Source organism: Octopus sinensis, linkage group LG6 (assembly GCF_006345805.1).
Source record: "Octopus sinensis linkage group LG6, ASM634580v1, whole genome shotgun sequence".
In the NCBI taxonomy this organism is placed as follows: Eukaryota; Metazoa; Mollusca; class Cephalopoda; order Octopoda; family Octopodidae; genus Octopus; species Octopus sinensis.
In genome coordinates this window covers 111,431,821-111,448,216 of record NC_043002.1, presented here as the reverse complement: position 1 = coordinate 111,448,216, position 16,396 = coordinate 111,431,821, and the positions used below count along the sequence as shown (strand labels likewise).

General features: G+C 39.0%; 1 protein-coding gene across 1 annotated transcript in view; it reads left to right on the top strand.

Moving 5' to 3' along the window:
• LOC115212962 (RNA-splicing ligase RtcB homolog) overlaps window positions 1-16,370 on the top strand; it is a 56,080-nt gene extending 39,710 nt beyond the window's left edge. Inside the window, exons 11-15 of the mRNA XM_029781818.2 lie at window positions 1,239-1,427; window positions 3,931-4,041; window positions 6,950-7,069; window positions 14,023-14,065; window positions 16,168-16,370. Of these exons, the coding sequence (XP_029637678.1) occupies window positions 1,239-1,427; window positions 3,931-4,041; window positions 6,950-7,069; window positions 14,023-14,065; window positions 16,168-16,232 (528 nt within the window). The 3' untranslated portion in view covers window positions 16,233-16,370. The remainder of the gene's footprint in view (window positions 1-1,238; window positions 1,428-3,930; window positions 4,042-6,949; window positions 7,070-14,022; window positions 14,066-16,167) is intronic.
• Window positions 16,371-16,396: the final 26 nt, after the last annotated feature.

Below are 16,396 nucleotides of genomic sequence, written 5' to 3'. Positions count from 1 at the left end.
GTGAATTTTGGTAAACAGAAACTGAAAGAAGCCCTTCATATATATGTGTGTGTGTGTGTGCTTATGTCTTCTTTTGTTTTGATATTGTGTAATTGTTGTAAATGAATGTCATTCATTTCCAACATTCTGCAAAAATGTTGGGCCATGGGGAAATATTACCTTGCCTGGAAACAAGTGAGTGTTGGCCACAGAAAGAGCATCCAGCTGTAGAAAATCTGCCTCAATAAATTCTGGCCAACTCATGCAAACATGGCAAAATGAATGTTCAGTGATGAGGATTAGAACATTGGATAGAATATCTTTGGGTATTTCCTCTGACTTTCTAAGTTCTAATATCATTGAGATCAGCTTTGTCTGTCGTCTTTTCAGAGTTGAAAAACAAAAACAAAAAAAAAACAATCTAGTGCTGTGGATTAAGCAAACTGTAAGAATGTTGGGCTAGGTGTGTCATGATATGTGTTCTGTGTTCTAAGTTCAAATCTCAGCAAGACCTTCTTTGGTGATAGACATAATCCATCACCCAATTTAACACTTTAGCAGAGTCAATTCTGTTGCAAACATTCAGACCAAGTCTCTGGTTTGAGGGTATCTTCCTTCTACCCTTTTCACTTAGCTGAGAAGCTTTGAAAAACATCATTTGCACTTGCTTTCCTTTGACTAAAAGATGAAAAAAAAAGTATGTTTATATATAACGTGTGTGTGCATACTACTATTTACACACACACTCTCCTTGATGGTTTAGAAACTATGCTTCACACATGCATTCCATTTCCGGCATGGTTTCTATGGTTTGTAAGGCAGTGAGCTGGCAGAAACGTTAGCATGCCAGGCGAAATGCCTAGCGGTATTTTGTCTGCCGTTACGTTCTGAGTTCAAATTCCTCCGAGGTCGACTTTGCCTTTCATCCTTTCGCGGTCGATTAAATAAGTACCAGTTACACACTGGGGTTGATATAATCGACTTAATCTGTCTGTCTGTCCTTGTTTGTTCTCTCTGTGTTTAGCCCCTTGTGGGTAGTAAAGAAATAGGTTTCTATGGTTGGATGTCCTTAGCACCACCATTGTACAGAGGGTACATGGATGCCATTAACTCCAAATAAGAACTGACTCATGTAGTAGTATACCACCAAAATAGTTAAACAAAAAAAGAAACAATATTAAATGATGGTGATTGTGTGTGTGTATATGTTGTATATTTTATTTGAATATAATTTTAAAACCTTTTAAAATTTTGGTCAGGCTTTCGCCAAAATCTTCAACAGCACTCCTGATGACCTGGATATGCATGTGATTTACGATGTCTCACACAACATTGCTAAAGTAGAAGAGCACTTTATTGACGGCAAGCAGACAACCTTATTGGTACATCGAAAGGGCTCAACACGAGCATTTCCTCCACACCATCCTCTCATTCCTGTAGACTACCAGGTATGTTTTGCTTTTGAAGATTTTATCAATAATGTTTTTTTTTTCAAGTTAGAAGAATTTTTAATGTTCTCATTCTAGCTCAATTTTAGACCTTACTAGCAGTATCGCCCAGCGTTGCTCGGGTTTGTAAGAGAAATAACTATATAAGCATTTTTAGAGAGTTACTTCCTTTATATAATAGCAAAAAAAATGCATTAAAAATGGGAAAAAATGATGGTAAATTCTTTTTAAAATCGTAGACTCATCGTAGACGTGCGCTAATACCCAGAAGGGCTCGATATGAATCACGACTATAAGATACCCGCTTTTGGTTAAACTGCACCGCAAAATGTGGGAGTAGTTAGGAATCTAAATCATAGGAGACAGACACACAACTTCACTTTTATATATAAAGATATGCTTCAGAGAATCTGCATAGGTGAGTGCAACTATCCAAGAGATTGACAGTTCACATCCTGCCAGGGGTACCGTATTGTGTCTGTGACCAAGACACCTAACTTTGAAATGGCTTATTTCTACTTTTTACAGAGTAGGAAGGGCATCCAGCCGTAGAAACACTGCCAGATTTGACTGGGCCTGATGAAGCCTTCTGGCTTCACAGACCCCAGTAGAACCGTCCAACCCATGCTAGCATGGAAAACGGACGCTAAACGATGATGATGATGATGATGATGAAACAACTCGGTGCTATAAGCAGTAATACTAAATTGATGAGTGTATCGTTAACTAGCAGTGCTGAGTTCAAGTTTAGCCTGTGTCATTTTAAATATGACAAACTAGTACCTAATACAATGGTACATTACTAATTAAAGTTAAGCATTCAACATGTGTCATTGTTTATATTTTAAGATTAAATACATATGGATACAGCAATTGCAGCGTGGAAGGTGTTTGTAAGCCATTTAAGAAACGCACAAAAGCCGTTCAATTCACTTCAACATTTAAGTTTAATTTGCCAAAATATTTTCGTCGCTAAAATCCGTGAACTGTTCACTGACAAAAATCCGTGCTGCATCTCAGTGAACAGGTCGCGGATTTTATCGACGAAAATATTTTGGCAAATTAAACTTAAATTCACCCACTACCAGAATGCATGACAATGACCCATAGACTACTCAAAGTGCATCCAAGAAATTGACTTTATCAGATTTATCAAAATTTATCACTGACATAATGAAATTAAAACATATTTCAGTCACACACGTCTCGCATTTCTTTTGTGGTTCAGTGTATAATTTTCAATACTAGCATGGGTATAGCAGTTATTTACTCAAAAATATGAGTGTTCAATCACTTTAAATCTTAAGAAGAAATTACTGACTGGAATGTTAGATATAAATCTGGGAAAGTATAGTGCTTTAGCTTCAGTATCCAAAATAGTTGGGTTAAAACAGAAAACACTAACAACATTGTTATGGATGTTATAATCATTTTTACCAAGAATATATTGGCTAGGTGGGTCTAGGATACAATTCTTCTGCATATCTAGATTGCTCAAACTGTTTTACATAATCTCATACTAAGGGATTTTTTATACTCACATGTTCTTGTCACTAATTGTTGCAACAGAACATATAATGAATATTCTGTTGTGTCTGGAGAGAGTCATTCTCTTTTAGTGCCTTATTATTTAACACACTCACTGGTAAAATTTCCACTGAAGCACCATCCGATCGTGGCCGTTGCCAGCCTCGCCTGGCCCCCGTGCCGGTGGCACGTAAAGAGCACCATCCGTCCGTGGCCGTTTGCCAGCTCCGTCTGGCTCCTGTGCGGGTGGCACGTAAAAAGCACCCACTACACTCACGGAGTGGTTGGCGTTAGGAAGGGCATCCAGCTGTAGAAACACTGCCAGATCTGACTGGCCTGGTGCAGCCTTCGGGCTTCCCAGACCCCAGTTGAACCGTCCAACCCATGCTAGCATGGAAAGTGGACGTTAAACGATGATGATGATTATGATGATATTGGCTAGGTGGGTCTAGGATACAATTCTTCTGCATATCTAGATTGCTCAAACTGTTATAATCTCATACTAAGGGATTTTTTATACTCACATGTTCTTGTCACTAATTGTTGCAACAGAACATATAATGAATATTCTGTTGTATCTGGAGAGAGTCATTCTCTTTTAGTGCCTTATTATTTAACACACTCACTGGTAAAATTTCCACTTATTTCTTATTTTTATTTTCTAAAATTTTCATTGCGTCTTGCAACCTTTTCAATAGTCTTTTGAAAAGGTTGCATGATGCAACGAAAATTTTAGAAAATAAAAATAAGAAATAAGTGGAAATTTTACCAGTGAGTGTGTTAAATAATAAGGCACTAAAAGAGAATGACTCTCCCCAGACGCAACAGAATATGCTTCAATACACGAACTCATATAAAGAATCTTGCAAACCAAATCCAAAAACGAAATATAATGAATACTTATCTGGTTAATTAATCTTGCTTGTCTTTAAGAGCAAAGATGACCTCATGTATTTTTATCTTTTCTTTAATACAGTTAACTGGTCAACCTGTTTTGATTGGTGGAACAATGGGAACTTGTAGCTATGTACTGACTGGTACTGATCAGGGAATGGAAGATACATTTGGAACAACATGTCATGGAGCTGTGAGTGTCCCTTTTTTTTTCTTTTTTTCTTTTTTGACACAAAAATTGATATTACATTGTATTTATGGTCGGAGATTGGGATTAATTATATAGGAAGTTCATTTATTCTTTCTTTTATTCTTTTACTTGTTTTAGTCATTTGACTGTGGCCATGCTAGAGCACAGACTTTAGTTGAGCAAGTCGACCCCAGGATTTATTCTTTGTAAGCCTAGTACTTGTTCTATCAGTTTCTTTTGCCGAACCGCTAAGTTACAGGGGACGTATATACCCAAGTAATGCTGGGGGGACAAACACAGACACACAAACATATATATACGATGGGCTTCTTTCAGTTTCTGTCTACCAAATCCACTCACAAGGCTTTGGTCGGCCCGAGGCTATAGTTGAAGACACTTACCCAAAGTGCCACGCAGTGGGACTGAACCCAGAACCATGTGGTTGTTAAGCAGGCTACTTACCACACAGCCACTCCTACGCCTTAGATATATATATATAGGTAGCGGGGCTCCGAAAGGGATCTTGGGGAATATCATCCCCGCCTTCCTGATCTAGTTTTCTACTGCATTTCTTAAAAATCGTTGTAGGGGCCTTGGTTTTGGGACCACTGAGGTTGAGCAAGGGCATACTCCCCATAAAAAATCCAATGGGCACCAGCCAGCCCAAAGGTTGGGTTGGGCTGCACCTGCCTACCTCAGTTGCTATGGCATTGAGGTATATCAGGCCACCCCCGTTAACGGGGACAAAACCCAGTTTTAAAACACTGGATGATGATATACAACAGGCTTCTTTCAGTTTACCAAATCCACTCACAAGGTTTTGATCAGCTCGAGGCTATGATAGAAGACACTTGCCCAAAGCGCCACACAGTGGGACTGAACCTGGAACCATGTGGTTGGGAAGCAAGCTACTTACCACACAGCCACTCCTTCGCCTATATATACAAGGTTTGTAAGGTATTTGAGGACATAGCTTTTCTGGGTCATTGCTGCATTTTTTGCTAACCCTGTATAATCTTTGATTTAGAAAATAATAATGACAGACTCTTGGCTTACTCAAGAAATGAAGAGGCATGTTGCCATTGTGGTTGAAAAGGCTGAGCATAGCAATTTAGAAATATCTTGATTTTTAAAAGTTCCCAGATCCCTTATCTACAAAGTTTGTAAGGACCTAGAGACTGAAGATGGAAACATCACCAGTATCAAAGCATAAAAAGCATTCTAAACGCTCTAAAATCAACAGAACACCTGAATTTATCCAGCAAGTTCAACACGACGTCAATTGCAAAAGATCTCCATGTGTCTAAAGGAACAGTCAGAATGTTGTTTACGAAGACAGATATAAGTCTTATATGATGAGGAAAGGTCAATTTGTCAGGAAAAGCAAAAGAAAATCAGTACATCGGATCTAAAAGACTCTTAACCCTTTAGTGTTCGCATTATTCTGCCAAAATTAATCCTTTTTTATCTACACTACCTTGAACTAATCAGGCATTATCTTGGAGTTATGAGATTTCGATGAGGTAGCTGTTGATTTTTAAAACAATATTGTAGGGCTGGTGTGAGAGACCAGATCTGGCCAGTTTGAACATAAAACAGGTAGAATACTTTTAGCCGGATATGGCCGGCTTAAATGCTAAAGGGTTAAACAAACTGAAAAATCCAACAGAAGATTTGATTTTGTTCTTCTGAAACAAGAAAAACTTCGACCATGATCAAAAGGTTAACAGAAGAAATGACAAATGGCTATGTGAAGACCCTTCTGAAGTTCCAAGTGTTATGCATACAAAATTTCCTACAACTGTCATGGTTTTAGGGATTGCCAGCAATGAAGACGTGTGATGCCGCCTTCTTTCCACAAGTCCTGAGAGTTAACTATAATTGTTAATGGAAATAATTAAGCCCTGGATAGACAGTGCATACAATGGAAGGTCATATGTGTTTCAGTAAGACCCTGCGTTATCACACATGGCTTTAGTAACACAGGAATGAATGGCTGAAAATTTTCATGACCGCATAACCCTTAACATTTGGCCCCCTAATTCCACAGTGCATGTCGATCATTGTTGAGAGAGAGGTCGATGAACACACCCATAACACCAAAGATTCTTTGGAAGCTGCCATAGTCAGAGTAATGTCCAAAATGAACCAGGACCACTTGATTCGAGCATGTACATGATTTAGATCTCATATAGAAGCAGTTGTTGAAGCTGATGGTGGCTTTATTGAATGATATTATAGATAAGCTTTATTTTCATCCTCATAGCATTTTTTGATGAAGTTACTGTTATTATATAGCTGTTTTTTATAAACAAAAATTTGTCCTCAAATATCATATGCACCCTGTGTGTATATATATATATATATATATATATATATATATAATGTATAATCATATCAAAAGGGAAATGGAATTTAATTAAATTTAAAATATTCAATCAAAATTTACATTTCCAGTGGTCTAACGTGTAAAAAATTAGTCAAGAAGACTATATATTAGTTATACGATATTGTGCATATATATATACACATAAGGAATCCACACTTAGGGTGAAATTCAACACATAGAACCACAAAAATAACGGATAAGATTCGACAGGAACAAAATTTGGAAATGAGAAACATTTACCATTTACCATGTTTTTCCTTTCCAAATTTTGTTCCTGTCGAATCTTATCCGTTATTTTTGTGGTTCTATATGTTGAATTCCACCCTAAGTGTGGATTCCTTATGTGTATAAATATACACTATCGTATATATATATATATATATATATATATATATATATATATATATATAATATATATATATATATATATATATGAAACGTATTGTTCAATGTAAAATTATTTTTTTGCTTGTTTTGTTTTTCCTGTTAGTAAATATATGAAACCTCTCTTCTTTAAATTAGGGCCGAGCACTTTCCCGTGCCAAATCCCGTCGTAATCTTGATTACATGGACGTTTTAGAGGCCTTAAATGCTCAAGGAATCAGTATACGAGTAGCTTCCCCAAAACTTGTTATGGAAGAGGTAAGTTGATTGTTTTTTTTCCTTCTACCTGCAACAATATTCTTATTTTGTTGTGTCTGAGGAGAGTCATTCTGTTTTAATGCTTTATTAATTAATTAATACATTCGCCGGTTCAATTTCCACTCATTTACTTATTTATCATCTTTTCTTTTCTAGAATTTTCATTACTTCTTGTAACCTCTTCATTAGTCGTTGACTGTCTCTTATCAGAGTGGAGTTCTTGTTTGTTTCTGCACACGGCTAGCATCGTGCCGGTGGCACGTAAAAAGCACCATCCGTTCGTGGCCGTTGCCAGCGCTGCCCCAACTGGCCTCATGCCGGTGGCACGTAAAAAGCACCATCCGTTTGTGGCCATTGCCAGACTCGTCTGGCACCTGTGCGGGTGGCACGTAAAAAGCACCCACTACACTCACGGAGTGGTTGGCGTTAGGAAGGGCACCCAGCCATAGAAACACTGCCAGATCAAACTGGGCCTGGTGCGGCCTTCTGGCTTCCCAGACCCCAGTCGCACCGTCCAACCCATGCTAGCATGGAAAGCGGATGCTAAACGATGATGATGATGATGTATATGCATCAGTGTGCATGTGTATACATGTATGTATGTATAATATTATTATCGTTATTCACTAGCTGGACCTGTGAAAACTTCACGGAAAACATAAAAATAATGTAAGCATCTGTAAATCGTGTACTGGAACAGTGAGAAATGTTTCTATATTGTGACACTTAGAAAATATAAAAAGAAGTTAAAACCGATAACTATATAATCCAACTAAAATATCTGTTATGCAGACACAAACGGAGTTACTATTATCCTTAGAATACATTGTATGAAATCAAAGAAACTTCTTCGTTTAGAGGTACAGAATGTTCTTCTGGTAGTCTTTTACTCATTTCAGTCATTTAACGGTGGCCATGCTGGAGCATCGCCATTTCGTCGAAGAAATCGAACCCTGGACTTATTCCCCGTGAGCCTGGTGCTTATTCTGACAGTCTCTGCCAAACCACTAAGTTACGGGGATGCAAACAAACCTGCATCGGATGTCAAGCATTGGTGGTGGGGGGAACAAAGAGAGAGACGAACACAAACATATATACATCATCATCATCGGACGTTAAACGATGATGATGATGTATATATGTTTGTGTTCGTCTCTCTCTTTGTTCCCCCCACCACCAATCCTTGACATCCGATGCAGGTTTGTTTGCATCCCCGTAACTTAGTGGTTTGGCAGAGACTGTCAGAATAAGCACCAGGCTCACGGGGAATAAGTCCAATATCCCTATATACATATACATGCGTATATACACATATGTAAACACACATATATACACACACATGTATATACATGTGCATATATACAAATATATATATACATATATGCAAATATATATATATATATATATATATATACAGACATATATATAAATACACATGTATATATATATATATATATATACTAGCAGCTAAACCCGGTTTCACCCAGCCGGTTTGGATGATGTGGCTGTAAAACCTGCTCTGTGTAAGCATTCGACTTGTTTGGGTACGCTTACGTTAAAAAAACAATTTTAGAATGACTCTTTTCTGTCAAAAAACGCTAAAAAATAACTGACCAACAAAAAAACAACCAAGATTCAACCAAATCAAAAAATAAACCCAAATACTAAGTGAACAAAGATGAACCATCCCACTTCCATTGCACGCAGACACACACGTTCACATACCCCTCCTTTTACATACACACACACATATATTCACACAAAGTTGAAACACTGTTTGATTTATTTTTTTCAGCGTACAATTTTCATCATCTCACAACCAAGTTTGACATCAACCCTTCCTTCCTTCCTTATTCATCTCTTACCCCTTCCTTTCTCATTCATAAACAGAGTATTATTATAGTAGATTATCTTGATAACCATGGGAGGCATGAAAAAAATACAAAGCCCAGCAACACCACCGGATCATTCAACACATCTGTGTAATTTTTCATGCAATTCCACCCAGCTGTTTGACCGTGAATCCCAAGATAAGAAAGAATCACCCATGTCAAATTTATATATATATTAAAAAGAAAATGAGGGCAAAAAGCACTTGTTTTTTCACAATGAAAAAATTGTTTCCTAGTAGCCAGAATTTCATGACAAAATGTATGTTTATTAAGCACAACAGCCTGCAGTGCATGCCGCTGGGCATTAAAAGCCAATCGCACAAACCTAGAGGGGCTCTAAAAATCACTCTTTTTGCCATAGCAACCACATCTTTATAGCTTGCGAATTTTAACCATTGCGGGTCTCATCCTCATCCCGCATTTAGTATCCCTGCCAATTTTCAGCTCGATCCTAGCCTCAGTTTGGCCGCCATTAACCGTCAAAGCAAAATGTGCATACAATTTTCGTCCAAGGACTGTTTTATATATATATATATATATATATTTATATATCTCTCACTCAGAGTAAAAGGTAGACTGTATGACGCATGTGTACAAATAGCCATGCTACATGGCAGTGAAACATGGGCTGTGATGGCTGAGGACACGCGGAAGCTCGCAAGGAATGAAACCAGTATGCTCTGATGGATGTGTAATGTCAGTGTGCATACTTGACTGAGTGTGAGTACCTTGAGAGAAAAGTCGAAGCATCAGATGTGGTGTGCAAGAGAGACGACTGCACTGGTATGGTCATGTGGCGAGAATGGATGAGGATAGCTGTGTGAAAAGGTGCCACACCCTAGCAGTTGATGGAACCTGTGGAAGAGGTAGACCCAGGAAGACCTGGGATGAAGTGGTGAAGCATGACCTTCGAACATTAAGCCTCACTGAGGCAATGACTAACGACCGAGACCTTTGGAAATATGCTGTTCTTGAGAAGACCCGGCAAGCCAAATGAGACCATAACCTCGTGGCTCATGCCAGGGGCGTAACCAGCCCACTTATGCATACCTTTCCTTCATTGGACACTAAACTCTACTTGCGAAGACCTGTTGAGGCAAGTGAAATCGAAATCAAATTTGATGACTGGCATCCCTGCTAGTGAAGCATTAAGAGCACCATCCGAGCGTGATCGATGCCAGAGTGGCTATCTGGCTTCCATGCGGGTGGCACGTAAAAAGCACCATTCAAGCGTGATCGTTACCAGTGTTGCCTTACTGGCACTTGTGCTGGTGGCACATGAAAAAACATTCTAGCGAGGTCGCTGTAGTGCCGCTGGGCTGGCTCCTGTGCAGGTGGCACATAAAAAAACACCATTTGAGCGTGGCCGGTGGCACGTAAAAGCACTCACTACACTCTCAAAGTGGTTGGCGTTAGGAAGGGCATCGAGCTGTAGAAACTCTGCCAGATCAGATTGGAGGTCTGGTGCAGCCATCTGGTTCACCAGTCCTCAGTCAAATCGTCCAACCCATGCCAGCATGGAAAGCGGACGTTAAATGATGATGATGATAGTTTGTTTACTTAGAAAATACAGTTCTTTACTATAGATCAATTTGTGTCTACATATTTTGTAAAATGAACACTAGAAAGCTCATAAAAAATAATTATGCAGTGAAGAAAAGCTTAATTACTGATATTAATTGCATCAGTTTGGTAAATATTGGGGGGGGGGGATCTGGACGTGTTTTGGTCTCAATATCCTTCTTCAGTGATGTATATATATTTCTTTATTACCCACAAGGGGCTAAACACAGAGGGGACAAACAAGGACAGACAAAGGGATTAAGTCGATTACATCGACCCCAGTGCGTAACTGGTACTTAATTTATCGACCCCCGAAAGGATGAAAGGCAAAGTCGACCTCGGCGGAATTTGAACTCGGAACGTAACGACAGACGAAATACGGCTAAGCATTTCGCCCGGCGTGCTAACGTTTCTGCCAGCTCGCTGCTTCAGTGATGTATATAACTTAACCATACTTGCTGATGTAGTAATGTGAGTCACTTAGTAGATGTACAATAATGAAAATGTGTAGATATGAAAAATGAGCATATTCAAAAATATACTTAATTTACTTCAATTCACAAAAGCTATCAGAACTCAGTAGCAGATCATCTGGGGCTGCTATTTTTACTACCTAGGTTTATAGTTTATTACAAAAGACTTACCCTTAATCTCCCTCCTCATCGTCCCTTGGTGTTAATTGTAAAAATTGAAGTGCTGATCTCTAATTATGGAGGAAATCTGTGGATGGGGTAGATCCAAGAAAATGTGGGATGAAGTGATGAGAAGAAGACACATCAAGTTAAGTGAAATTGTGGCCACCCACACATATATGCATGCATGTCCTTTTCGGCCATGCCCCCCTCCTTCAAGTCTATAAACCTCTGTCAAAACTCCATCTTCCCAACACTTACTGCAGGCTCCTCCACTCACATCCCTAACCACCTAACCACACACTCTCCATGCCCTCACATATCTTCCTTATCCCCCCACCCATTCCAGCCACTCAAATTTCCCTCACCATCACTTCCTACAGTCATGTCTTCCCCATCTCTAAACATATCCTCTCATACTTTTATGGAGCATTCCCTACTATCCTACTTACGTGCCCCGCTCCAGTTTCTTGTAGGTAAACCCCAGTAAATCTCCAAATTATCAATTTCTCTCTTTCACTCAGATTTTCTCTCTATCTTTCTAACTCTCACTTTCTCGGATAGCCAAGTATCTCCCCTGTAGTAAGACAATTATCTTTGTCCTTCTGGAGGTGCAATGGCCCAGTGGTTAGGGCAGTGGACTCGCCGTCATAGGATCGCGGTTTCGATTCCCAGACCGGGCGTTGTGAGTGTTTATTGAGCGAAAACACCTAAAGCTCCACGAGGCTCCGGCAGGGATGGTGGTGATCCCTGCTGTACTCTTTCACCACAACTTTCTCTCACTCTTACTTCCTGTTTCTGTTGTACGTGTATTTCAAAGGGCCGGCCTTGTCACTCTCTGTGTCACGCTGAATATCCCCGAGAACTACGTTAAGGGTACACGTGTCTGTGGAGTGCTCAGCCACTTACACGTTAATTTCACGAGCAGGCTGTTCCGTTGATTCGGATCAACCGGAACCCTCGTCGTCGTAACCGACGGAGTGCTTCCATTCCATTTGTCCCTCTATCATACACTAACCTCTCAACTCAGAGGTTCTTATTTTGCAAGTTATTTGGCAACTCCACTGGTGTGGTGTCACATAGAAGATACCCAGTACATTCTGTAAAGTGAGTGAGACTAGGAAGGGCAGCATCCAGCCCTATAAACCAGGGCCACAACAGACAACTGGACCCTGATGCAGCTCTCTGGCTTGCTAGCTCCTGTCAAACCATCCAACCCATGCTAGCATGGAAAACAGGACATTAAATTATGAATGTAAACCTAATCTATTTCATGGTACCTCTTCGCTTTGCTTGCATTATCCATTCCTAATATGCCCATACCCTCAGTCTGCTTCATTACAAGTAAATATTGCATATCCACAAAACTCTCTAATATCAGCAAACTATGTATGAATTCATTAATAAATCTCTGAACGAGATGTAAACAGTAACCGCTCGACAACGTAAAGTATACTAGCCATCTTAATATGGCTAAACACTAGGGGTGGGGGGTGTTACTGAAGCTTATAGCCCCAGGAGATCATCGTCTCCAGCTGGCTTTAGACACACTTTCTGTGCTCTTCTGATATTCGCAAAGGGAGGTCATCCCCTCTCAAAAACCTAAGTGATACATACGGACTATAGTTTCGAGGTTTTTGCCTCTCGTCAACGTACAGTAATCACCGGTTTTCGATTGGGGAGACCTGTTTGCGAATATCTATTTAATGTTTTTCCCAGCAACCACTGTCACTGATTAAGAAAAACTGTCTGAAAGCATTAATAAATCTCCGAACGAGATGTAAACAGTAACTGCTTGACAACGTAAAGTGTACTAGCGAGAGGGGATGACCTCCCTTAGCGAATATCAGAAGGGCACAGAAAGTGTGTCTAAGCCAGCTGGAGACGATGATCTCCTGGGGCTATAAGCTTCAGTAACACCCACCCCCAGTGGCTAGCCACATTCAGATGGCTAGTACACTTTACGTTATGTATGAATTGTTTCTCCTTATCTATGACCTCAATATTGACTTGGTAATATACTAAACTGATTGTAGACAATGTCCTTGTTGTCCATCAGACAGACAAGCCTTTATCTACCATTCACACCCCTCTCTTTTGTTAACCATTTACTATACCCATCCCTACACACTACTGACTTCCATCTGTCTCCCCACACATACTCCTTTATCTCTCCATTTATCTACAGGTTCATTATGCTGCTGTTCTCCACCCTTTCTGTACTGCCTCTCTCCCAAATTTATATGTACTATTGACCCTGAGTCCACCCTTAACTGCACTCCCCTCTATCTCTATCCATCTGTCACCCTTCTATATTTATCCAGTCACTCTTCTCAATCCTCTCTTTGCCTTCTTGTACCTTGAGGGTATGCCCTGACGCCTTATTGCTATCTCTTTCTCCAGCTACTCACACCTGTCCTCTACAGTAAATCACTTATTCTTTCTCCATTTCATATTTTAACCTATAGACACTCAGCATAAAGCCAACTCCCTCTTACTACTCCCCAACTTAATCAAGAGGAATTTTCTTGCAAGTTACTTGGTAACCTCACCAGCACCATCTCAGGAAGAAAGAAAAAACACCCAGTACTCTCTGTAAAATAGTTGGTATCAGGAAGGGCGTCCAGTCATAGAAATTATACCAAAGAACACATTCAGATCCTATTGACCCTTTCCACCCATGCCATCATGGAAGACAGATGATTTTGATGATAGACATTATCATCATTCTCCTCTTCCAACCCAATATGTCAAGAAATTTTGTAATTTAACATCTTTAAGTAATAAGTTAAGAAGCTTTTTTAATTAATTCTTTTGTTATTAATGTTGTATTGTTATAACAGTGTCAATTATTAACTCGTTTCAGGCACCAAAATCTTACAAAGATGTCACAGATGTTGTAAACACTTGTAAGTATATTTCTTTCCCTTAAACCAGTAGTTCCCAACTGATTTTTGGCCATGCCCCACCAAATCATTTCTAAAATCCTGATGCCCCCTTGTGATATTCAATTTTTGTTATTCAAAATTTGGTTAATGTTTACAATATTACCCGGAAATGAAATTTTAAAAAAAACTGCAAGACGTAAAAAAAAAATTTGTAGGCACGTAAAAAGCACAATCCGACCGTGGCCGTTTGCCAGCCTCCCCTGGCACCTGTGCCGGTGGCATGTAAAAAGCACCCACTACACTCATGGAGTGGTTGGCGTTAGGAAGGGCATCCAGCCGTAGAAACATTGCCAAATCAGACTGGGCCTGGTGCAGCCTTCTGGCTTCCCAGACCCCAGTTGCACCGTCCAACCCATGCCAGCATGGAAAACTGACACTAAACGATGATGATGATGTATATGAAAAAATGTGCCGAAAGCAACGGGCTTTGGAATATTCACAAGATCTGAATTTTTCCCTCATAACTTTTAGGGAAATTGTTTTTGTTTTTTTTGTTTTTTTTTTCATAAATGAAATTTTATATAAATACCTTTCAACCAGCATAGGCTACAAATCATAAAGAAATTTGTGGGAAAATCTTTTCCAGTGGGGTGAGGAGAGGACTTTGGAAAATTCACAAAATCTGAGTTTTTCGCCCATAACTTGGTGACAGTTTATTGTGGATAGCAGATATAAATCCAAATTTTAAATATTTCTCTGACGAACTTCTTTTTACTTGCACTTCTCATTTTATGTATTTTTGAATCAAACACAAAGAGATTTCAGTTCAAGCAAATCTTTTCAACAATTATTTCGAAAAGATTTCGGTATAAACCTTCAGAAAATATGCTCAAAAAGCATCAAAAAATATTCCATGAATCTTCTCAGCTGCAAAAACCTTTGTATCAATGATGGAAATTTTTTCTTACCTTTTTGCTGAATTCACCAAGCTGACTGGTGAGAATAAAATGACCTGTTAATTTTCATCTTTGTTCATATATGTAGGCGTGGCTGTGTGGTAAGTAGCTTGTTTACCAACCACATGGTTCCAGGTTCAGTCCCACTGTGTGGCACCTTGGGCAAGCGTCTTCTGCTATAGCCCCGGGCCGACCAATGCCTTGTGAGTGGATTTGGTAGACGGAAACTGAAAGAAGCCCGTCGTATATATGTATATATATATATATATATGTATATATATATATATATATATGTGCGTGTGTGTTTGTCCCCCCAGCATTGCTTGACAACCGATGCTAGTGTGTTTATGTCCCCGTTATTTAGCGGTTCGGCAAAAGAGACTGATAGAATAAGTACTGGGCTTACAAAAGAATAAGTCCCGGGGTCGAGTTGCTCGATTAAAAAAGGCGGTGCTCCAGCATGGCCGCAGTCAAATGACTGAAACAATTAAAAGAGTATGTGTGTGTATATGTGTATGTTACCAATACCATAAATCTCTATCTATGTCTGTCTGTCTGTCTCTTTCTCTTTCACATAAGCGTTTGTAATTTACCTACACATTTTCACATACCACAAATAATCTATTCCCTCTTTAGTGACATCAGAGCTTATGAATATGATGAAAACAACCTGTTGTCTCTAAAGTGTCCAAAATTTGATATAAAATTGTCCACAGACGGGATGTAAAGATTTTTTTTTTTTTTCTAATACCTCATTCTCAAATTGCCCCCTTTCTCTATTGCTATACTAAACATTGTGTACAACAGGTTTAAATTCAACATAACCCTATGCATGCCTCACCAAAATATTACCATGCCCCATGTTGGGAATCACAGCCTTAACCCTTTCGTTACCAACCCGGCCAAAATCGGCTCTGGCTCTGAGTACAAATGTCTTGTCTTCATAAGTTTTGAATTAAAATCTTCCACCAAACTTTAGTCTCAATTTATGTTCCTAACACTAGTTTAATGATGACTAAGTTATTTTACTAATTTCTTTGTTATATTTAAAGTAATTGACAGAAACACAGCATTTCAAAATAAATATGGTAACGAAAGGGTTAAACATTAATCAGTTTTGTAATTGGTTCTAGTTTGTTTTATATTCAATATTGATATCTATTTCAGGTCATGAGGCTGGAATTAGTAAAAAAGCTATCAAACTTCGTCCTATTGGAGTCATTAAAGGATAAAGAAGAAAAGGAAGAAAATAACTGTTCATTGACTGCCTAAAAAGGATCAATCTATTTATAATATGAACAACTGTTAATTGCCATCCTGGTTTCTGTTATATTACATTCAATCCTTTTTAGCAATAAACTACATTTTTTTAAAAATTTGTTTGCAAAATTTGTTT